Source organism: Pogoniulus pusillus, chromosome 20, assembly GCF_015220805.1.
Source record: "Pogoniulus pusillus isolate bPogPus1 chromosome 20, bPogPus1.pri, whole genome shotgun sequence".
In the NCBI taxonomy this organism is placed as follows: Eukaryota; Metazoa; Chordata; class Aves; order Piciformes; family Lybiidae; genus Pogoniulus; species Pogoniulus pusillus.
The window spans coordinates 14,271,152-14,296,697 of NC_087283.1; the positions used below are offsets into that span (position 1 = coordinate 14,271,152).

The 25,546-nt window shown below is 38.5% G+C and overlaps 1 protein-coding gene across 1 annotated transcript; it reads left to right on the top strand.

The window, feature by feature from the left end:
- Nucleotides 1-235: 235 nt before the first annotated feature.
- Nucleotides 236-24,463, top strand: GPT2 (glutamic--pyruvic transaminase 2). The gene is given in 15 exon segments (XM_064159759.1): nt 236-252; nt 358-742; nt 9,547-9,636; nt 11,095-11,203; nt 14,812-14,945; nt 16,858-17,101; nt 17,864-17,943; nt 18,495-18,540; nt 18,543-18,630; nt 19,317-19,365; nt 19,368-19,493; nt 20,291-20,312; nt 20,315-20,451; nt 21,041-21,153; nt 22,255-24,463. Coding segments are annotated over 15 exon segments (1,731 nt in total). The 3' UTR covers nt 22,346-24,463.
- Nucleotides 24,464-25,546: the final 1,083 nt, after the last annotated feature.

Here is a 25,546-nt window from a genome sequence, read left to right on the forward strand (position 1 = left end):
TCCACACCTTCGCACGCTCCGGCCGGGAGAGCGCCGGCAGGGCGGCTGAGGGCGCGCCTGGGGAAGGATGGGTTTGCCCGGGACTCTGCCAGAGCACTAGCACGGACACGTCTGCCGGGGAGAGGGGTCTACAAAGCTGTTCTGATGCAATGGTGGATTCTGTTGCTCTTCAGATAGCATCGCAACGCTGCAAGATTAGTTGTATCTATCGCAATTAAGTTTGCAGGATCTGGACATGAGACGATCGAGCATGTACGTGTAACTCTGTCAGCTTCTCGGCACTTCTCCTGATTGTATTTCTTGGTCGTGTGCATCTTGCTAGCTCCCAGTGTGACTACAAGCTACATCGCTCCTCAGTACTAGCATCCTTAACCTTGCTTTGGGAACTACCTGGAGAGGCACGCGTCGTTTTGCCTTGGTTGCCAAGCAAACTGCGGCACGCCTGGGCTGCCAGGGACTAGAGGTCTGCCGAAGCGGAAGGACAGACATGGCTTTGCGCTGCGTCGCTTCGCTGGCGGCTGGTCGTCAGCTGCGGTGTCCCCGGCTCCCGCGGCCGGCGCGGGAGGGGACGGTGCGCTGGAGCAGCGCTGCCAAGGCCTCTGCGGTGAAGATCAATGAGAAGGCGAGTAGGGAAAGGATCCTGACGTTGGAGTCCATGAACCCGCTAGTGAAGGCGCTGGAATATGCAGTGCGGGGCCCCATCGTCCTTAAAGCAGGCGAGATCGAGAAGGAGTTGCGGAAGGTGAGACAGGAACGGCCGTGGGTACAGGGCAGGGAGGGCTTCCGACCCTCAACCGTCTGCTCCTTTGGCGTGTCCGCTGCCGCCGCCCGCACTGGCCCTGCCCCCAGGGCACACCTTCGCCGCCGCCGCTCCTGATTGGGGCGTCGAGGGGCTCGGCAGGGCCGCGGCCGGCTATGGGGCCGACGTGGCAGGCAGTGGGGTGGCTGGCATCCCGCGGGGCTGGTCATTCACCCCGTCGAAGCCTCGGGAAAACAGGCGGCTGGGTCTGTCGCGGTGGCGTTGCGAGTGATAGTGCAACGCCTAGTACTGAGTTAGGAACTCGTAGCACAGGAGCAGCTTTTCCTCTGTCCCTGCTGCTGCCCTGCTGTCTGTGGCTGGACGCGCGCTGCCCGGACCCTGCCCTGCCCAGATCAGCCCGCCCCGGCTCCGCGGACGGACCCCCCTCACACTCGCCCCCCTCGGCACGGGAGGTGGGAGAGGCTCTGAAGAAAGAAGCCTCCCTCTCCGGCTACTGTGTGCCACCGATTGCGTAAGGCCAATCGGGTATGCCCCGTGCAGAGGTGTTTACATTTCTTCATCCACATAGGTCGTTTGCTGCAATCCCGTGCGCTCTGTGTTATACAAGAGAGTGACTGACCAGCTTTTATCACACAGATAAGGCGTTTAAAGCGTTGAGGAGGGTCTCTGAGATAGTGCCTCTGCCAGGCAGGAAGGCTCCTTTGACACCGGCCGTCTCCGAAAGCGAGAGATGGACCCGATGCTTCCAGGCACTGCCCCGCGGCCCGTCCCACGCTCCCCTGGTTCTCGGTCTTCCAGAGCCGGGAAGACTAATGCTTTCTCGGTAGACCACCGGTACTATGCTTCTCTTTTTCCAGCTGTACAGGTTGAAGTGCTTAAGAACAAGAATTCAGAATTCAAATACTCAGTAGCACTGCCCAAAGTTTTACGTGGCTAGTATTTTTGGGAGGATTGGGCAATAAAGTGTAACGTGCAGTATTCCTGAGGGTCTGGGCCAAAATGTGCTACGTAAAACGCCCCAATCAGTCAGTGCTTCTGTTTTCTTCTTCATGTTTTTTTCCTCTTTCCTTATCTTAAGACTTAACATTGAAAAAAGCCCAACCCTTAGTAATTCAGGCATGGCTTTTTGTATGTGCTCTTCACATCACAGATTCTCCTGTCAGTCAGAAGACTCAGTTATTTCTGTTTTGAATAAAGCATCTAGCATAGTTATTTTTCTGTTATTTCAAATACTGTTCCTTGCCTTCTCTGCTTTAGAAAGGCTTGCTCACATGTTATTCAAGTGCTGCAAGATCAATAGACTATGTAAAGAGCTTTGATCAAAACCAGTGCCATAATAATGCTACGTAGAACACATGATTTTATTTCCTTGGTCTCTATGTTACTTAATTCTCCATGCTTTACAAAGCAAAGCACATTTTCAGTTCACTCTCTATTGTATATATATATAATCTATTTATGTTTAATTCCATAATTGTTAAAAGTGGCTTTTTTATAATTCTACTTAAACCTAGAGAGTGGTGACAGAAATATCATTTCTGAACATTTGTTTTGATTTTTTGCCTTAAAACTTGTTTACAAATGTGTCACTGACTTTATGCAACTAGGTTCTTTAGTGGGTGCATTTTCCAGAGTATAAAATCTTACAGTGTTCTCCCTAAGTATGTTTGTTTTCAAGTTAACATCACAGAGCAGGAGGTACTACTTGACAAAACAAACACAAGATGATCTTCACTAACTCCTCCCTACTCCTCTGCTTACTTCAATTACCAGCTGAGTCACTGGCAGAGAGAATAATCTTCTGTGCATTTTAAAAAAAGAAGTGAGAGCAAGTCTTTTCCAGTTGCTTTGTTGTTATGGCAGGTTTGTGCCAGCTTACGTGGCAGTTTCCATCAAAAAGTTGTGTGGTTTTGGGTTTGTTTTGTTGTTTTCTTTCTTGAACCAGTCTCACGGAATATTATCAATGACTACCAGCATTCATAGACATGACAGACATGTGATTCTGCTCTTAAGATGACTAAAGCAAATAAAAACCTCCCTGCTGGCAGGGAAGGAGGACAGCATTACTCCAAAAGTTGGCACAATGTGTCTGCAGAGAACACTAATCAAATTAAGGAAGCAGTTGCAAGAGTTTCTTCCACACTCCTCAAGTTACTCATTCCTTTTTGCCTTTCCGATAAAAATGTCATCCTTTCTATTGTTTAATCAAACTGCCTGTTAAGGTATACAGCCTTGAGTAGTATTTAGGTTCCTTATGATTGAAATATAGGTTATCTAAACCTCTGGGTTTTGGTCTAAAAATTACTTATGTGATCACAGGTCAATGGCACTTGCTTACTTTTAATTAAAACTGGACCACTACTTTATTTTCATCCCTCTCAACCTTACTTCACAGTTATGTCAACCACTGCCAGCAGAATTGACACTGCATGATAAAGAGGCTGAAGCAGTTGTTGGAGAAAGGTGATGCCCCACAGCACTTCTAGATCCATATAGGACAAAAGGGTTTCGCTGTAGCAACTCTACTACATATGATGGGGAAGAAGTTTTTCACAGGCATGAAAGCATTGGTTCCATAGTGTGACCTGAAAGCACTTAATTGTCTGGTGGTAGCAAGAGCAGGCAAAGGTGAAACAATGATATACCCACTAGTAAATCTGCCTTTGTCCTGTTTCACTGAGATGCCTTTGGGTCATTTGTTTCTAAGCTAAAATGCATCTTAAATGCAATAATTGTCTAATGAGATGAAATAGAGTCTCTCCCTCTTTAAACTTGGTTCAGTTCAGTTAAGACTTCATACTTGTGTAACTTACACAGCTTGATATGCAGACTATAAAATAGCTACCTGAAGCTGTTTGCACCAATTAAGCTTCAGTTTTCTCTGTTTTGTTCTGCTGCATTGGATTCTGAACAGCAGGTCCTCTGTTCTACCTTGCACTTGCTTCTTCTGTCTATTAACAGCAGCTCATTACAACAGGAGCTGTAACTCCACAATGCACATAGAAATAAAGACTAAAATGTTACCTGAGAAGTCTCCAACTAGGCAATTGAAGGGATAGTTCTTTTAAAAAGTAAGTAAAAATGAGGCATGAGTTTTAGTGCTCAGGATTCAGACAATGTAAGTGACTTGTTAGAATACTCTGTTAAATATTCTGTTAAACAATATTCTGTTAAAGCAGAATAAGATGGGGCATGCTGTACTTGGACTTCATAACTGTGACTTACTAAGTTAATGCAGGGATAAAGGACTGACCTCAGTCATTTTCCTTAGTGCTCCTGGAAAGCAAGCTAGAGCCTGGGCATACTTTAATAGATGATTATACTCTCAATAGCATTCAAAAAACTAAGATTTTTTTCTATCTCCTTATTTTAGACTTGCTAACATATGACTGCTGTATCAAGTATTGACCTTAATTACATTTCAGACTAGAAATTTTGTCTTAAAGAAGAATTGAGTGCAACAATAATGTAATCCCTGGACAGCACCTCCACTTTATCAGTAATAAGAAGCAAGCTTTATCTTTACATCAGCAGCACACATACCTGATTTGTTATTTTGCTGTCATGTTAATTTTGACTGATCTTGTTATGAGAAGTCCCTTCATACCTGTTATCTTTAACACTCTTGACATCTCACATTCTCATTTTTCCCCCTTTTCCTGCTTAGGTTTTACATAATGTCAGGTTAAGATGGCTTTTACATATTCACAAAGCACGTGCATATTAAACTGCATTTCAGGATCCACAAGTCAATTCTTTTAACACTGGAGACTCTTTGGTTTAGTGTGGGCCACACAACATTAGGTCCTGTTCAAAACTTCCAAGTAACAGAAAGAGAACTGCAGGGAGAAAGGGGTAGAGGGGTGGTATGCAGAGATATATAGGTAGCATGTAGAAAGTTTCTTCAGATCAGCATAGCTGGTTAACATACTTCACCACTGAGTCGGGAACTAGGTGCTTTTAATGCCAGTATACACTCTCTACCCACTGAAGCACATTTATTTCTGAATAGCCACTGTAGTCTGAGCAAGAAGGCTGTACACTCATCTCCTGTGCCCACGTTTTTCATTTGTGTAACTGCTGCAAATAGGTTCCTGTTGCATGTTCATTCTTTAAGTTACTGGCTCACTCAAACATTTCTGTTCGTATAATAAAACTACCAAAATTCCTTTTACTTATGTTGCTATAATCACAGGCAGCAACTGCTTAAGTATTTTAGTTAAAAGACTGTAGAGATTTCCCCATTTTTTGGTGCTAATTCTTCAGGCTTTTAAATTGAAAGACACTCTGACTTAGAATGCAGGCTTAATTGTAAATGTGAATTGACTCTGTCCCTGGGAGTTGTGGGAAGAGAAAATACAGTTCAGACAATGAAATGCAGAATACAATTCAACATGCCAAGAAAAAGATACAAGATTGACTGGTATACCCAGTAATGAAAGATGTTAAGCTTAAATTACCATCCTGTAATTTTCTGCTTTGAATACGTGACTGTGTGCACACTAAGAAAGTATCTTCCAGGCAAGAGCATTTGACGTCATTAAGACAGAATTGTTCCTTGGTTGCCTGTACATGTTGCATCTAGAATTGAATCTGTAGTAAATCCCATGTTTTATAACAGGGCAAAAACTACGGCAGATGAAGATGAAAAAAAGAAACCCAACATGTTTTAAGAGTAGTTACTAAAAATCATATGTTCAGAAGCACACAGTCCATGCAGTTGAAAACAGTAGCAAAAATCTATTCCAAAATAGCTCTTTTCCTATAGATCTTAAAGTTAAGAGGGTTCCTAATGCCTAATCTTCTATTGAGCATTATTTTAATTATGTCCTTTTACAATCATATTTAAACCTAGGCATATAGGCAAAATTTCTGAATGCAGATGCACTTTGAACAATGTGTAAGGCACAAGTGACTTGAGGACAATTTGTGTTCTATAATCCATACCTGCCACTTAAGGGTCAAGTCCACTGATTTTCTCTTCTGATATTAGGGGGCACACAAGTAATCACTGCCATTTCAATCCAAAATACAGAATTTGCCTTCTCCTTCCTTCCAACAACAGCTCATGTCAGCTTGAATTACACATGCATAACATAAACTCAAAGCCTTACTCTGTGGTAAGCAGGTCAGGTTTATTTTTCTGCTGTGAGCTGTTCTAATAAAAATACTGGAATGCTAATTCAGGCCTTCAAGTCCCTATTAGTTAAGGGCCTCTGGGTAGTGCTTTCTTGGCTCTTTGAGAGAAGAAAACAAACTAAAAAAAAAAAAAAAAAAAAACAAGCACACAAGCAACTTGGCTACTACAGCATAGATCTCAGCTATGCTGAAATGTTTCATTTTGTCAGCTGTCTTATTATGTGTGTTTGCACAAGTCACAGCAAAACTAAACTTGGTTTCTGCTAAGGAAGTAGCACAGTGTTGCATAGTCGTCAGGGCGAGGCACAAAGCAATGGCAATGAAAATGCAACAGTGAGGAGCAGCCAAGAGTGTACAAATTCCAAAATTCAGAAATAGTTGGAATACCAACTTACTCATCTGGAATTAGAAGCACTCACATTTTCACAGCCTCCTCAGGAAAACCATCTGCAGTTCTTTCCTGTCACCATTACCAAATCCAAATGACACAAGCCTCTCTACAGATTGAGGGTATTCCTTTGGAATTTGCTGGAGACTTCAGCAAAGACAGCCTTAGGTCAATTTGCACCCTTCTTCACTTTTTTTTTGGGGCACAGTGTTACTTTGCAAATTGCCAGTATTCTTAGACAGCACCACCTTAAGGGAAAACTCCAGGTGTACTAAGACTATACAGAGATAAACCAGCTCCTGGCAGCACATTGTCTTCATGTTTCTTCTTTGGGATAGTGTGTGTTCTGGCATCCTATTTTTGCCTTGATCAAATAAATCTCCCAACACTTCTTGCATGGTTGACTTTCTCCTCATACTATACTCCTAACCTGCTGGATTTCTGGATTTCTTGAGGCTGTGGGAATGTCATGAGGGAGAGGAAGCTTCTCCAATCCTGGTTAACTACATAAAGATTTGTATTGGCTCTGCACCAATGAATTCTGGTTCACATATGAAAATCCCTTCTCCCAACTTTATATGATACTTAGAATACCAGTATGGTTAGAATGACCTGCTTAAGTTTTCAGAGGCTTTTCATCTCATCTTTTAAAATACTTCATTTCCTCTGGGGAGAGGGACAGAAGTAACTGCAGAAGGAGTTAATTTCCAAAGAGCTTATTTCAAATCTGAGAAGATTTCATTATCAAGAAGCCAGCAACTTATAAAAAACAACCAAACACCAACAAAAAAAACACAAACCAACCAAACCAACCAAAACCCCCCAAACAAGCCATGACAAAACAAAACCAAGCAACAACAACAAAACCAACACATTTTTGTATTTTCTGCTTGATATTGGAATATTAAAATGCAAGATGGCTTCTTCAGATTTAAATATGGCTCCTACAGTTAGTCCCCTTTCTCAGCATTTCAAAAGATTGGCAGAAGATTGGCTTTGCTCCCAAGGTGAAGATGAATCGTGTTTTTTTGGACAGTGAAGTGCAACTAAAGGCAGAAGACTATAGCAGTGGCTGTTTCATAGGGCTGGGGATTGTTTTTCCTGTTCAGTAGATCTAAATATCAATCTGGTACCTAACTGCTCTTGAGTTTATTATTAGAGATCCTGTTCTACAAGCTTCACTTTTCCAAATCTATGCTTGCTGGCAGAGGCTGGCTGCAGTCCAGTCAGACAAGACTCTAGAACACACCTTGAAAGCATCCCCATAGTGAGAGAGAATGAAAGTGTGAAAGACAGGCTGAGTGACGGAGTATTTAAAATATATGTGTATGAGAGTGAATAAGAGAGAAGCTAAGAGAGTATGAGACAGAATGTAAGAGAGAGAATATGAGAGAAAGAGAATATGCAAAAGAGAGAAAGAGAATATATGAGAAACAACATAAGAGAGAAGCAGAGGTGGGGAGGGGACAGCTCTCTATCACTAGAAAAAAGCAACACAATTCCAGTGTCCTAATTTCTGCTCCCTTTGTATGTTCTTTGGCTTGCCAGGGACTTAAATTCTCTCAGCAGAGGTATGCTGCTGACATGGTCAAAGACTGCTTAGCCTTTTGCAGTGAAAGTAAGTAGGGAGGACTGGCTGACACACTGTCAGGCTGTGCTGCAATTCAGCGAGACCTGACCAGGATGGAGAGTTGGGCAGTGGTGAACCTCATGAAGTTCAGCAAGGGCAAATGCAGAGGAATGACTTTCTCTCCCTCTCTTTACAACTACCTGAAAGGAGGTTGTAGTGAGGTGGATATTGGTTGTTTCTCCTAGGTAACAAGCAACAGCATGAGAGGAAATGGCCTCAAGAAATGGCCTCAGTTCACTGGAATAAGCTGTCCAGGGAAGTGGTGGAATCACTGTCTTGCAAGTGTTCAGAAAACATGGAGGTGTGGCACTTTAAGAACATGGTTTGGTGGTGAACTTGGCAGTGTTAACAGTTGGACCTGATGACCTTGGAGGTCTTTTCCAACCTTAATGATTCTATAAAACTATGATTATGCAGCTGTAAACTTGCAAACCTTGGCACACTTGGGAATTTGTATCCCTGGTGACTCCTATATTTTAGTTATTGTTAACTTCGCATGACTGGATTCTGGTCTGTCACTTAAGTCCAACACATAATCCATGGTAGAAGAGCAAATATTAGTTCAGGTTTGCCAGCCACATGTCCTATATCCAAAGCCAATAACTACTTGTTGTTCACACATGGACCAGGAAGAGGCTTTGTGAGTTCATTTCACAGCTAAGGCAGGTTGTTACATGTAATGTTGTACAGAAAACTAATCTGTCTAACTTTGCAGTCCGCATGAAAATCCTGTCTCTGTTAGAAGGCCTCTCTACTATCTCTCATACATAAATACACATTAGAAAAGCTGTTAATTCTTCTGATAATGTTGTCCTTTACTTTCAGTGCATCATTTTTATTTAAATCAGTGGTGGGTTTTTTTTTCTGCTAATCAGTTCCTTGCCTTTTCTCCCATATTTTATTTTGCTTCTTAAAGAGCTGTGATTGCTAATCAACAGTAATTAACTGTTTTCTCTCTGTTCTCCTGATTTATTCAGTTCCTCACAGGAAAAAATGGCTGGCTGTTCAGATTTCCGAGATTACAAAGATCTCAAATATTCATGGTGATTACTTAGCACTTCTGCTGTTTATTACATAGTATCTCACCAGCATAAAAGATCTACATATGGAAAAGTGGGGTCATCACACAATGAATACTCAATCTAAATAGAAAATAAATAAATAGCAGTATCTATCTAAAATATACTAAAGGTCTTGAGGTTTCATTTGTGGGTGGATTTCTGAAATGTCCTAAAATCTTTATAGCTTCTTTACTGATCCATCCCTCCTGTAGGTGTATCTAACAAGTTGTTGTAAGTGACCATTCAAAATGTCACTTTTTTGTCTTTTCTACTTCATCACGTACTTTTCAGGCAAGACAAAGTCTTACTTTCAGCTATCAGGAAAAAAACAAACCAACAAACAAAAGAGCCAGCCTATCATTTAAAAATGTGTCAAAATCAGCATAATTTCTGTAAAGTAGCTAAGATTCAGTGGCAGTATTGTATAAGAAATGAATTGAGTTTTACATTAAACACTCTGTTCTGAGATTAGGCACTGTTTAGTTATAAGCATATGACATAACAAACAAAGATTTTTTTTATCATCTGCTTCAGCCCTAACAATACATTATGAATTATCTCTTTTTAGGGAATCAAAAAGCCTTTTACTGAAGTAATTAAAGCCAACATTGGAGATGCGCATGCAATGGGACAAAGGCCAATCACCTTCCTCCGGCAGGTAAGAAGATTACAAAATACTGTTCTTGATGTTTTATTAAGTTACCCAAAATACCCTTAAAATCTCTCTGATGTGTGTATTGATATGAATGATTCCCTAGGTGCTCTTAGACTTCAAATAGTTCTTTTGTAAAGAGTTACAAATTCTGATTTCTGAGATGAAGTCCTGTACCTCACTTGCTGAGTGTCCTCTTAACACCACAGTAGCTTTCCTTACTTTCAGATCATTCCCCATCCATGCTTTTTCCTGCCATTTCTCCTATGTTACCAGTCAGCAGATACATTATCAATAATGCTCTTCAAAAAAGAAAGTGGTTGGCTTCAATGAATATGTAAATGCTTTTCTTAGCTGACACTATAAAATCTGCACACATCTGGTGCATTTGTACTGTTGTTGATCTTGCACATTTTACCTCTAGGCAAGCTAACTGACAGATCAACTTTTTAGGAAAGACTACAACAGAATCCATATTTGTGCAGTATTCATAAGATACAAGCAAGGTTGAAAACTAGTATTATGCCTTTTACTGAACATCCCTTAGACACAAATGGAAAATCCTCAGACTATAATAACGTAAATTCAGAGTTCTAGGACAAGCTGAAACCATATCAAACTGAGATTCCAGATCATGAGATTGTAAAACTGAGCTATAGAGCAAACTGCCAGCAAACTAGGAAGACCAGAACTTCTTACAAATTATTCCAATCCAATGTTATTAAAGACAATACTGGATGAATGGGAAATCCCTTCTCCTGTGTGTGCACATTCTTTAGTCATTATCACACAAGATGACAACAGACTATTCATACTACACCATGTAAGCATAAGCACGAGAGAGGGACTGGGAGAAATTAAGATCTCAACCAAGCCCTCAAGATTCTTTGTGTCTTACATTCCTTTATAGACTTAATTCTACTAGGTCATGTTTCTACTTTTATTATGTTCTATATTACCATTTCCTTTTTAATTAAATATTTCCCACAAATTCAAGTTAATAATAACCATAAGTTATTTTGGGGAAGAATTATTAGAACATAGAGCTGGGAGTTCAGAATATAGGTATATTTCTCCTTTCTGCTCCACATTTAAACTTTTGATTTCTTGTCAATAAAGTGGGCTAGTAATACACAGAGTGAAGGGTAGAGATGTTCAGAAATTACATATGACTAATGAACTGTGTCTTATTGTGCTTGCACTGTGCATTGCTCACTTGGACTCTAATCTTTGCTGTCTGTAATACAAATAGTTCATAATTCTGTAACCTTTTTTTATCAGTGGAACCTGGAACCCAGTGGAAGTTCACTTTTATAAGCAATACCCTTTAAAGAACAACTCCAAACTTTTCATCATAACCTTTGCTATATATTAGCTAGTATTTGTGATCAAGGAAAGGTAACAATAATATTACCAACTTAAAATATTAAGAAGTGCCCAATTTACATTTCCTTGGTGCTTTAGGTAGTGGCATTGTGTACATACCCAAACCTGTTGGACAGCCCAAGTTTTCCAGAAGATGCCAAAAAGAGAGCCAGACGAATCTTGCAGGGCTGTGGAGGAAACAGCTTAGGTAAGCCTCTGTTTCAGTTACTCCTGTTGGTGTTAGAATCAACAATTTCAGGTTCAATATTTACAGTACTGAAATTTCTTATTCTTGTTTTACATGATTACAAGTCAAGTTTGCCTAGGGCAAAATGATGGGGGGAGAGTTCACTTACTGAGAAAAAAAAAATAACAGTGCAAATTTTTATGAGAACTGTTGCAGAAGACAAGATGAGAACTATAGAATTATGGAGCTCTTACCACAATAACATCTGGGCATAACCCAAAACATAATACTGAGAGTTTTGTATTTGAAAAGTTAGTGGCAGAGAGTACCAGTGAAGCTTTGTTACTGTTCTTATCACATGTGTCAGTCCTGAGCTGTGACAGCTGGGTTTCCTGCTAAGTATAAATGGGGCTGTTTACAATTTTATCATCTCTAGATGATTCTTTGTTAAGGAGTCTACTGGCCTTGTAATGATGGCATCAACAAATGATGTATGTCCATCTCAGCCAAGCAGCTCATATTTCCTTATCTTAATTTTGAATTGTCAGTCCAGGTTTGTCAAGATGTGAACTGCCGTATCAGAAAGTGAGGTACCGAGGCAATAGTGCTGTGCCAAGGGAAAGCTACACAGCTGAAAGGTGGTAGCTTTATACTTAGCCAAGATAGTTTTCACTGAAGATGTCAAAGCCCAATTTCTACAAGATAAAATAACCCTTGAAAGAACTAAAGAACTCTTCAACTCTTCAAGAAGTGTTCCTGCAAGAGTATACATACAAATACACACAAAAACTTGGCACATTTAGTATATAGAAAATGGAAGAGATAAAGATATCATCTGGCGACTCTACTGCCTATTTATACCTGGGAAATGCCTCTAGAATTTCTACTATAGTGTTGCAGCTGTTTGGTATGTCAAAGAATCTGGGGTATTTAATCACCTTCTTACAGGTAAGCTAGCAGTGACATTTCAGAGTACAGATTAGAGTAGTTATCCTATTTCTTAATCTTTGTGATTGTAGTGCTCATTTGCACTGGCATATTTTGAGAGTAAGTGCTGTGAAACTTTATAACAAACCCTAAACACGTTAGCAGTATTTCAGCCTAACAGCACAGCCTAATAAAGAATTTATTTTATCTTCACTTTTTTTTTGCATTAGTGTTGTTCCTATATGTAAAACATTAAAAATACATTGATCAAAACTGAGAAGTTCCTCTAGCTTTGTGAATTCCTTTCCCGGCTTACTTTGGAACAATTAATTCACATAGTCCTAACTGTCATTTAAGACTTACTGGGCATACATTTCAGTTTTGCATCAACCCTTCTTTGTAGTGATTTTCAAATATAGGGACATGGTGGGAGTTCTCAGAATGCTGGGTCCTGATCCCATGCTGGAGTGAAATGAAAGGAATTCAGCCTTGCATGATGTTTCAGAAATAAGTTGACTCTGTACAAAATCCCCTTTTCAGCAGAAGATCACATATTTCAAGTAATTTGAGTTAGCTCAGTAGATGCTTAGGAAGTAGGCCTGAAACAGTTGCAGTATTCAAATAAGATGATAATTGTAAATACATCCTTTTATTTTAAGTGGGTAAATTGAAGTTCTGTAAGTTAATGGAATCTTAAATGATTTTTTCCTGATGGAATATTTACTAAGAAAAACTGTCCTTCTAAATTCATGAAACCTGTAACCACTGCAGACCCTACTGATCTGCTCTAGTGGTTTCTGCCTTCTCTCCACCCTCTGTGTCTCCAGTATCATATATCAGATAGACATATTTTTTGGCTTTGATTGCTCATTGGTCTTCATACAGCACTCCATAAACACACAGTCAGAGGCAAGCTAAATTGAAGTTATTGCTATCACTTTGTGGGCAGTCTGACAGCTTACTGCTGTTCTTTTCATGGCTAAGAAGGAAAAATTTACTTTCCTGGGAAAAAAAAACCCAAACATCAAAACCTGATCCCTTCAAATAGCTTTATGTGCTGTGTTGTGTTCTAATAAAACTTGATTTTCAAAAAACATGCCAGTCTAACACAGAAGTGGCATCACTGTGTATGGTCAAGCTACTTGTAGTGTTGTACCCACATCTGCAGGGGTCTATTTAAATGTATTAATTGCAAAGTCAGTATGAATGTCTTGACCTCTGTATATGAACTAAAATAATCAAACTTCCAATGAATGTTCATCTGACAAAACCGTACTCATAGTATTGAGCCTTTCTACCTGCAGACCATGTATGGAGACTATGATATGTCATCAACTTCTGTTTTGTTCAAATACCCTGACATTCCTTTGACATCACTTGCTTTGCATATGGGATAATTGTATCTTTCCAGGCATTTGAGAAATGTACCCCTCTCCTCTATAAAAATACATCTAATATATGCACACAAAGCTTTTTGGGTTGGGATTATTTATTTGCATCGCACAGTACAAACAGATGGGTCCTAGTCAAAGCTATCAATTGAGTATAATTAAATGTAGAAGACCTGAAAATTGAATTCAGGTTTTCTGTATATCCTCACTGAGCCATGAGGCTTAGTCCTCAATGAAACACAAGACAGAATCACACCTTAGGTTTGTTCTCCAAATTAATAGCAGTTTCTTAGTGTGGTCCAAGACCCACACATAGATCCAATGTAACTTCTAGTCCTGCAAAAGTAAATGTTTAGGACACGAGGGAACTTTGTGCCCTGAATTGCCATTTTGTTTTATGTAATTGTGCAGCTCTTGCAAAGGTTGTCTTTATGAATTATGATTTTGCAGGAGTATTATCAGGCAGACTACTAGCATATAACTGAGTGAAGACAGTTAAGTCAGGCACAATTATTCCACTTCAGCCAACAAGCCAAAAAGATTCTGCAGCTTCGTGACAATGTTCTAAATTAGATGTACACTTGTCACTTCACTGTCCATCAGTCTTAGTCTTCATAGTTTGAATCCACTCCTCACCTTGGCTTAGGCTTATTTTCACTCTTTCTTTGTGGCACGTGCTCAGCAATGCACCACACAGCCATCTAACATCTTACTTTATTCAACACTATTAGTTGTGCTCTGTAAATTGCACAAGGCTTATAGATTGGTGCGATCCTAGATGTTTCTGCTGCAAGTAACTGAAAAGCAGTTGTAGGAGATGCTGTGGGAGGAGAGAGATGCAGTTTAAGATTTTTTGGGTTTCATACTGTGAAACAGAAATCTTACATCATTGTGGATTTGAAGAAGTTATTTTCCATTCCCTTGTACATGCCACCTCTTTTTCTTGTTCCCATAAAATAGGTGTCAGTTGACATTCTGAAGTTGTTTTCAACATAAAGAAAGCAATGAGAGATAGTAAAAATGGGATTGCTGTCTCAGTTTTCAAAGTAGCCTTTAGGTCCTACTTTTTAACAATCTAGTATATTATATTTGTTTAATTCCAAATGAATTCTTTTCCTCTGAACAAAGCATCTCCAAAAATACCCCAAACCCACAAAAAAACAACAACAAACAAGAAAAACAAAACCCCAGTCCTGGGGATCCAAAGCCCTCAAACTACTTCATACGACGCTAATTCAGGAGTTTTGCTTGCAAACAGAAGATCTGATATTCATTGTACTGAATTTTCATCTTATGCTTTACTTTTCACAGGATCTTATACTGCCACCCAAGGTATAAATTGCATCCGTGAAGATGTTGCTTCATATATTGAAAGAAGAGATGGAGGGGTTCCTGCAGATCCAGATAACATATATCTTACCACTGGGGCAAGTGATGGTATTACTGTAAGTGATAAAATTAAACCTACGTGAACTCTGTATGTGTAGTATAAACTATAATTTATCAGTGACCTCTGAAAATAGTTCTCTGTTGAACATCTGATCTCACAAACTGTGAGTCTGATGTAACAGATTACTGAAGTCACATTATCTAATACACCCAATTAAGTGGATGTACCATGCTAGCTAAGAAACAGGCGGATGAAGTCTCTGAGTACCTTTTATACTACCTATTGTAAATGTAACATAAAATACATAGGTATCCAAATATAAATTTAAGAGATTCAGACCATTCATACTAAATAATGGTGTCCTCGATGGTTCAAATACATAAATACTGAAGATTAGCATGTATGAATCCCTGGAAGAGAGAAAAGGGAATGACCTCAGAGGTGAGAAGTCTCAGCAGTTCCTCCTAATAAACTCTGCTAGTGCAGGTTAATGCTAATGAAAATCCCAAAGATCTATTTCCCTAGCCATCTTGTTTGGGAAAAACTTCAGGTTTTGGCTTCAGCCAAGGTTCCAAGATGGAAATAGCTGCCTCTATTAGATTCTTCCTTTATATGAACACATTTCTCAGCAGTTCTTTGCATTTATTAAGCTTATGCAGCTTCTTTGTAAAAGCCTTTTTTTAAAAATGACATCTAGTGGCAGAGTTCAGAATGATAATGTTCTGGCGAGCACTTTTCCAGATGTCTTTACTGAATTGGCCTTCGAGAGCTTTTGAAGCCCAGCATTATACTGCAGCTTGTCATGAATAGCAGTGTAGCATACTAACTGCATCATGCTCATTTGATTTCACCAGTGACGAAAAGTGAGCAATATAATGATTCTCATTTGGCACTTCCAAGAATAAAACAACTTCATAACTTAGGAGACAGAAGGTGTTAAAAAGATATTTTTTTCCATTTGATGTTGATTATACATTTTGGATGTTTAGCATTTCTAAACTAGTGGTGGGTATAAAATGATGTTGATTGTAAGTCATTGGCTTAGCAGCTGAGTTAGTATGTGATGAGAGACACATAAAGGCAGATTTTGCTCTAAAACCAATGAGAAAGTTCAAGAATAGCACTGTTACATCTGAAGAGCTAATTTTGTTTTTACACTATTAATACATGTTGATCAGGATGCCTGCTTTGATTGCACTTGTACTTCAGAGTTCTGCACCCGTACTTGATTGTAAAGGCAAGAAATCTCTCCAATTCCTGCACCAAGTGCACTCTTTTATTTAATTCACATGAAAAAAAGCCTACATATAGACACAAACATATGCATCTAGGCACAGGCTCTGCACTGACCTTAGCACAAACACAACCTTTCTGTTTGTATCTTCTGGGCACAAACCACATATATTAGATTTCCATCCCAAGAAATGCATGCCTTTGGTTCTTCTGTTACTTGAAAATGAAAACACTGAGTATCTAGTTTTGTTTCTAGATGGCCACATTTGCTTGTAATCTAATACAGGTCTCTCTGTTCCAAAGGAGACCCAAGTTCTAAATTTTGAGTTTATTTATTGGCCTTTTATGTTTAATGAGATAAAATGAGGCAACAAGCAACAACTAGCTGAGGCTTCTTTACTTACAGCAAGGCACAACAGAAATATAATCTTGATACTTCTGTTTCCAGCTTTCCCTCTAGCCTTGTGCTCAGAATGTCTTTCCTAAGTTTTGCAGTTGATCAGACATAGTCTTTAGAAGCCATGACATACAGAGGAATTCTATTAAGCTAGGGAAGACCATCTGGGCTCTGCTAGTAACTTAACTCAAAAAAAAATAAATGCCCTTTGATATGAGAAAATTTCTGTGTGCTTCTAGATTTTTTAAGAAGAATGATCAGTACTTATTCTAGAGTATATTGTTAGTGCTGATGCGTGACCTTTTTTTCTTTCCTTTTTTCCCTACTTCTTTCCCAGTCAATCTTAAAGATCTTAGTCTCAGGAGGTGGAAAGTCCAGAACAGGAGTGATGATCCCTATACCACAATATCCTTTATATTCAGCAGCCATATCTGATCTAGATGCAATCCAGGTGAACTACTATTTGGATGAAGAAAATTGCTGGGCTCTAAATGTGAATGAACTTCGCCGATCCTTATATGAAGCTAAATCATATTGCAATCCAAAAGTCCTCTGCGTTATCAACCCTGGAAATCCCACAGGTCTATACCAATTTTGTGTAATTGATGTGGTTTAGGACCACTTTTGTTTTTTCCCCCTTTTCATTCCTTTGACATTGTAGGCAAATCCTAAATACATCTCAATTATTTGTATGCTGAATTCTAGAGATCAGTGCACTAAGTAGGACAGTATGTCATACTTTTAGAAACATTTTCAGTATCATGGAACTCCAGGGATTTGGGAAGAGAAGATGAAGCAGGTTCACCTTACTGGATCCCATTTGAAGACAATGCTTTCACTGAAGTTTCATGCACTTGTAGAATGACTTTCAGTTACTTTGAGTCTTTATCAAAGATCTTGTCCTGACATGGCCTGTAGCCTCTTGCCTCTGAGAGTCAATGGCTACAGATAAACTCTGAACTCAGTGGCAACCACTGCTTCCTTCAGAATAATTTAGTTTTTTAGTAGGTCAGCTTGTTTAGTGACAAACTAGCTCCCACTTAACCATCATGTGAGTATTTCAAACAGTCAGTTACATACAGAGTACTCTTAACAAGTTATTGATTGATTACTGTAACTTACACTTCTTTGCTTAAGTTGCACTAAGTTACCTTGAACCATGATTCCTTCCAAAATGTTACTTAATTTCACACTTAGTGAACTGAATTCTAAAATTGAGCAGCACTTTTTTGAGAAAGAAGGATATGTTACTGAAAAGCCAGCAATCTAACTAGGTCTGGACAAAAAGATTTGTAAATATATGCTCCAATGACTTTTTTCCTGTTTTAAAAATCAATCTATAGGACAAGTGCAAAACAGAAAGTGCATTGAAGATGTGATACACTTTGCTTGGGAAGAGAAACTTTTTCTTCTGGCTGATGAGGTAACTGAATATTCTGTTCTCTCAAAAGCACAGTTAGGAGCACACATGAGGTGTAATCCTGTTCCATGTGTGGTATTGTTATTTTTTAAGTACAGGGAACAGATTCTCTACTATCATATGAGCAAACACAGAAGATTCTTATTAGCAGAGGATAATTATGGGATGTGGCTTGATCTGGATTTGAACAAGAGGGAAAGTTTAAGGGACACAAGCAAGGACACAGAAGGAGGAACCTTGCTGGAACTGATCTAAACCCCTATGTGATACTCAGTCCATTTCAAATGAAAGAAACAGAAGGAAACTCAATTTAAACATACAAGACTAAATTATACAAAGAAGCTCACTGTCCTTCCAAAGGCTAAACTACTAAGTATGGCCACATGAGATAAAATGCATCGTAACAGTAACCACTACTTAACAAGAACCCTGTGTCTTCTAATGGCTTTTGAGTGTTACCACTGTTTCTCTCAGTCCAGATCTGGCTCTCTGACAGGCCATCTTTTATCCTTAGTTGGGGGAACAGAGCACATTAATGTCTTCTGACTGTTCAGGTTTACCAGGACAATGTGTACTCTGAAGGATGCCAGTTTCATTCCTTCAAAAGATTCTGTATGAGATGGGACCCGAGTACTATAACAATGTTGAGCTGGCCTCTTTTCACTCCACCTCTAAGGGATACATGGGCGAGTAAGTCTGCTTTAGTTTTTTTGGTTTGTTTCTTCTTCCTTATTAATCTGGTGGGACAACCATTTCATGTTAGGGATCTGAAGGTAATCCGGTCTCTTCTATTAATTTTAGTTAAAAGTTATTAAGAAAAGAAAAAGAAGCATTTAAAGCACATAGCAATGGATTAGCTCAGTGGTTTTCAAAGTACCAAGTAATAAGTGTATTTATTTCAGACACCTAACACCTCAGTTCCACAAAGATAAAATCTTAACAGTCATAACCTGGACCTATGATAAGGAAAAACATGCTCTCAAATATTCAAGGGAAGAGCTCAAGAATCACTGGGATGTTTGATTGTTTTGGGGAGGAAGAGATGGAAGGAAAAAGAATTTTCTGATTAAATGAATGCTGTTACAGCCATATGCTCTTTTTCTGAAAGAGCAAATAATCCAAGTTAACAATAACTTGTCTAACAGAGAAGCTGCATGTACATCGATTTTCTTGGTGTGGGATACTAGGGCTTAATGACGTATCATTTAGTTCCATCTTAAAATATTATCAGTATAGCAGAGCTGTTTCAAACAACCTGTATGCTACATATTGTACGATCCTCCTTAATTGCCTTTCCACTTCTGCAGTTACTTTTCCTTGCTTTTCTCTATTTAAACACTTAATTAACCAATCTTTTCTGTTCACTTTATTGACAGATGTGGCTACAGAGGAGGCTACATGGAGGTCTTAAAACTTGCACCCAGACATTAAAGGAACCGCTTGTTAAGCTGCTTTCTGTTCGCCTTTGTCCTCCAGTCTCAGGACAAGCAGCACTGGATGTTGTAGTGAATCCTCCAGTACCTGGAGAAGAATCTTATGCACAGTTCATAAAGGTCAGCAATAAAGTGCTTATTCTTTTGTGCATTTCCTAAACCTATCCTGTGAACATAAAATATGCACAGAGATCACACTTCTTTCCTTTCTTCTTGGACAATCCTGTAAAAGTACCCATTTACAGAACCATGCAGGGTATTTTAAGTTAACTCAATATGACAACCTTCAAAAGTTGTTTTATTTTTCCTTTATGCTTCCTTTGTTTAGGAGTCAAAAAAAGCTAAGGCAGCATTATCAAATCAGCTTTCTTGCTGAGAAAATTTCTCTTGTGTTTATCATGACAAAATAATCTACTGAATAGATTTGCTTTTACTAAAATCTAAACAGGAATGTAAGCTCAAATGCCAGCTGTATAATCTGCCTTGTCTGTAGGTATCCAGTGCCTTTATATACCAAACTAACATGGCTTTCTGTATTAAAAATATATTCATCAGTTTTTCTCACCTGTTAAAATTAAACTCAGTTTGGCTTAAGAAATTACAGTTTTCAATCAGATTGAAGGTTCAACTAACTTGGTCTCTAAAAATTAGCCAAGAGGGGAAGCACAGAAAGAAAAGTGTAAGAAGAGGGTACACAGGTAGAGACTTTTCTTCCAGGTTATTGTCTACCTGCAACACTTTGTAGTTTTATCCTGCCTAATGTAGGATAAGAAAATCATTTGCTGTAATCAGCTCAGTCAAACCCTTCAAAATCACTAAATTCTGGGAGGGCTTCTTAAGCATCATAGTTTTTTCTCTCTGGCATTCTTATGGCCACTTCAAGTATCGTCAAACCAAACACTTGCCTTTTAAAACAGGAGAAGGAGTCTGTTTTGAACAACTTGCCAAGAAAGCCAAAATAGCAGAAGACATGATTAACAAGGTTCCAGGATTTCATTGCAATCCACTTCAAGGAGCTATGTATGCTTTCCCAAGGATCTTTATCCCCTTCCAAAGCCATTGAAGAAGCAAAGGGTCAGTCAAGTCACTTTTACCTCAACCCATTTTAATCTTCACATACATGTCTCTTGTCACTTCTAAAGATTATTTTTTTATTTCACTGATGGAGTAAGCTTGTGAGGGTTACAAAAGCAGTACTTCATTGACAATATATGATCTTAACTGTAACATAACCTGTATTTTAAGAGGGCAAAATGAAACAGAGCATTTCATCAGTGGTAAAGCTTCCACGTTAAGAGTATCACCCAAGGACAGAAATAGGTCTGTTTTTTTTAGCTAATTAGTTCATTAGGTCTATAACCTGCATGTATTTAAGAACTTCTGTAGTTATTTATCAAAGGGACCTTTCTAGTTGCACATCATTCAGGGAAAAAATAGTAACTGCCAATGGAATTGGAACATACAGCTGTGAAATTGATTTCACCTTGTCAAATGGCTTAGATTTTTGTGTACAGTTTTGAGGCTGTTACTTAAGTCACAGTGTGATTTTTTTTTAATCTTATGTAATAAATAGAATCAGAAACTAATAATTTAATATATGCTGTCATGAAATTCTATGTATTCGGAATATTTTGACTTCCATAATTCCAAAACATCTATTCCTTTAGGCTCATAAAATGGAACCTGATATGTTCTATTGCATGAAACTTCTGGAAGAAACCGGACTATGTGTTGTACCTGGAAGTGGATTTGGCCAAAAAGAAGGAACCTACCATTTCAGGTACAGTTTCTGTTTGCTTAAAATCAAAGGAACTGTAACTCTCTATGTGTTACAGGTCTGTACCAACCTAGTACTTTCTCTTCTGATTAGATATAATGATTTTTATTGTATCTTATGTTGTCTCACTTTCTCCTTGGTATTTTCTGTGGACTGTAAGCTAGGTCAAAGACCTGGTCTGCTAGATGAGCTATTCAGGATTGTGCAGTGTTCTCACAGCTTGCTCACATAGTTTTATTCTATTTTTATACACTGACATTTGAAATGCCTTCTCCACAAATACAAACAATAATAATAGCCTACACTTGAACCAGAAAGTGGACTAAGGCACTACAAAAATTGCCCTACTTTCTTCTGAGGGGAGGAGTGATTGAATGTTTCCTTATGTAGAAACTGTGTGAAAGATGCATTGTCTTCCCTATAAATCTGCCTCTTAAGCACCCTAAAAACTCCTCACTTTATCAAAACAAGATATTGGACTAAGTCTTCTAATACCAAAACTGTGAACATAAACTCTATTGCTTTTGCTTCCAATGAACAGAACTGATAGCTGCAGGCATGCAGCTCCAGTAAAAAACCGAGTATGAATCCTTTTCTGTATCAGTTTGGGAAAAACATTTTGTTCTGTAGGTCTTGCATGCAGACTCAACCTGATTGTTGGATTACGCAGAAGGCAAAAAAAAAAGGGACTAAAACGTGTAATGTGGGATGCTGCATTGCTTTAATGCTTATGAATTAAGTTTTCAACTCACAGAGAAATGTACATTTACTCATAGCTGCCTACCTCTAAAGCTCAAAAAATGGTGTAACTTGCTGTAACTGCCCCCAAAATGAAATCTGAGTTGTTGTTACTTCTTACTGATCACTCAGTAGAAAATAACAATTATTGAATTCCTACATATGAACCGATTGAAACAAAATATTCTAGATTAATAGTATAGTTCAGTTATTGTATAAATGCAGAAGAGGATCATGTCAAAACAGCTATTCAACTTAACATGGTACTAGCTGAGCCCTGAGATTAACCAAGATCTGTGCAAAGATCACAGTTTACTCTGAAAATGACACAGGTGTTTTTTTTTTCCTTTAAATATTATTTTTCAGAATGACCATTCTTCCTCCAGCAGAGAAGCTGAAGATCCTACTGGAGAAAGTGAAAGATTTCCACATAAAGTTTCTTGAAAAATATGCATGAAACTACTGTGGCATTTTCCCCTCATCCAGGCCTCTTCAAGGCAGATCCAGAACATGAACAAAGATGTGCTCAGAATGTGCTGTTCATTTAATTAAACTAATTTCCAAATAGATAAAACAATCTCAGATACTACTACAGCTTATTGGACTATTAAATTAATGTCTGGTATAGAAGACATCATTACACTTTTCTTTTTAAGGGGAAGGGGGGAATGTGAAAAAAACAGAAGAAAGTACATGATTTTGTGCCTTTATTGTAAGTTACATTTGTGAATTTTTGACTCAGTAGGTTGGGGAAGGGAGTTGCTCAGCAAAATTACTACTGTTGTGTGGACTTTTTTACAACAGAAATGCCAGGAGCAATTGTTTAGCTAGAAGCATGTTTCCCATCTTAAAAAGCTACTGAGAAAAAACACAGAAGCCTCCATATTAAGTCTTGTTTGGTATAATTTGTTACTGTTAAGTATGAAGTGTTCTCCAAATATGATTAAGCACGTAGGTACCGCGTGCTTATTAAAAACAGATGGGTGCAATACCTTTGAACTTCTGTTAAAAAGAAATCCTGCCATCACAGCATACTCTGAGTGGAATATACAGTTTTGATCAGAGAAGTGAACGTGGTGTCTGTGTGAAACCTGTTTTCATGAAACTGAAAGATAATGAGGAATATTAGCTTCTTGTTCATATGCTATTCAACACACTATCCCAGCATAAGAGTGTTGAACATTTCTCTCCTAACAACTCCACCAGCCCTTGTTAACTCACATCTTTTGTATGCATAAAGTGTAGTAAATTGCTGTTTCAAGGAAGATGTGAGTCTTTTCAAGTAAGGCAAAATGCAACACTACTCCACAATCACTTTATCTATGGAGAACAGCTGTTTGGAGTGACCTCTTAGCTGCCCAAAATCCAGTTTCAATTGGCAAGGACTAACAAATGTTGCTTCCAGAAAAATGCTGGGGGTAGTTGCTAAGGAGAGTGTTGTGCACCAAGCATGATAATACAGCTTACTCTTAAATCTTCTGTAGTCATACTGCTGGCTCAATGATCCTGGTCCATATCTAGGTCGCTATCTAAGAGTACAGATGTATTACAATCAACTAATCTATGTCACTTTTCTTGCACAAGGAAAGAAGGCTACTGCATTTCTAGAGTTAGAGGCTGAACACCTTCTGGTAGCACTGATAAAGGACTGAAGAAACAGCTTTCAGTATTCAGCCATAAAAGCATTAGCATTTGTCAGGCCTAGGCTCAGCAGATATAAAGTTCATTCACTAAAAATATCTCATTTCATCTAGTAATGAAGTTATTTAGAAGTAACCTCATTTTAATGTACGCTATCTTAATCTGCCTTTGTAGGTGGTTCAACATCATATGGTGATCTAGTTTACTAAAGCCAAGGGCTAGAGAATCCCCACAGGGATAAAGTATGTGCCAATCTGTTATGCATGAAAGACAAAAGGTGTTGCAAATGTTGTCCTTGTGCAAATGTAGCTACAAGTCTATGACATAGTAGTAGCAGTTGGTGTACTTTTCACATTTCCTTACTGAAGTCTGTAAGAAGAATTTAATACTTCACAATCACCTGCCAGTGGTTACAGGATCATGAATGAGAACGGGACCCTGCCTCCCTCACAAAGTTACTGTGGAGGCTTGGAGAAAAAAAAAATCAAAACTTTCATCCTTGGAGAAGCAGACTTTCTGGAGGACAGCAGACCAAGAATATTCATGTTGCTACCATCCGTTGATAAATACCTTTTATCCGTTAGCACCCTCCACTTGGCATCCTTAACATACACTAATGAAACAAAACCAAAAAGCAAAACCACAGCTCAGAATATTGATGTAAAAATAGACAAAACAGAACTTTCCTAGTCTGGGAATGTGTCCAAATCAGATCTGGCTTTGGACTTGTAGTACTGTGTAGATTGTAGGACAGTGTAGATTGACGCTAAGCTCTAACAATGGGTGTTAGAATATTTTTTTATATTTTTGTAATTACAGCTTTTTCATGGGGTAGTATTTGTAATCTAATAAGTCAACAGATTTTATATTTACCTTGCATTTGCACCTGATACTTCTGAAAAAAAAAATAAAGGTTTACAATTTCTAATGATAATTTACAGGTGTGAAATGCCTTTTGTTTGAAGTTGGGACAGCAATTCTTACAGTTTTACATCAAAATATAATGGCATAAACTGAGGTTTTTCTAAACATTCTATTATGGTGCCTTTTATGTTTCTGACATAAGGGATAACAATTTGTTCTTGATGCATCTCATATGGAAGGGTGGAGATTTCTATTCCACATCCACAATATTTATATGTACTGTGGTAAGGATAATGTGCATTTTTGTGGAACAATTCTGTAAAACTATGAAAAGAGGCTTATTTTCAATGTCTTTTAAATATTTCATTAATAACAGACAATCTTTACTTTCAAATGCATGCTTCTAGGTTTGATTTTCCTACAGGTGCTCCTTACAATGATACTTCAGATGTATGAGACTTCCAAATAATAAAGCACATGTTAAAAAAAAAAGACAGTAGTTCTCCATTTCCTATGGTATTGAAGCAACCCTGCCAGACTGCAGCATGAGACATTTAACTTCTTGTTCAAACTATACTTTAATCTATGCACCATATCATTAATTTCTGCATCTCACTAGTGTATAGACATGAGATTTGTCAGACTTGTTACCACAACACTACTCTCTACCAACACGGAGCTCTACATAAAGATGGTCTTAGGTACGTTTTACGCTCACAATTAATCATTCATTTTTACATCAGTAAAGAGATGTAACCAGGTGTTATGCACACCAGACTTCTTTCTTCATAGAGAGGATCAATCACAGTTAAAGCTGATCAGTTCAGGCCTGAAAGCTTTGGTGATAGGGTTGTTGGTATTGTTGGTTGTGTCCTTTTTAAAAAAACAGACACTGGATCCATGTACAAGACTTTATTTGCAGAGCAACAGTCATATCTTCATGCAGTGACACCTCAGAATGATTATTAGTGATATGTGGTAATTCAGAAGAAAATTAAGTTGAAGAGAAGGGAAGCTAGGCCTTCTTCCCTAAAAATACATACATATGCCAACAGAACGGGGGAGTGGGAGAAAAAAGCTTGCTGTTCTTTCCTTTGTATCAAGTATTTGAGTGTTCTCTGGAACAGAAACATTTACTTGTTTTTTTTTGGCG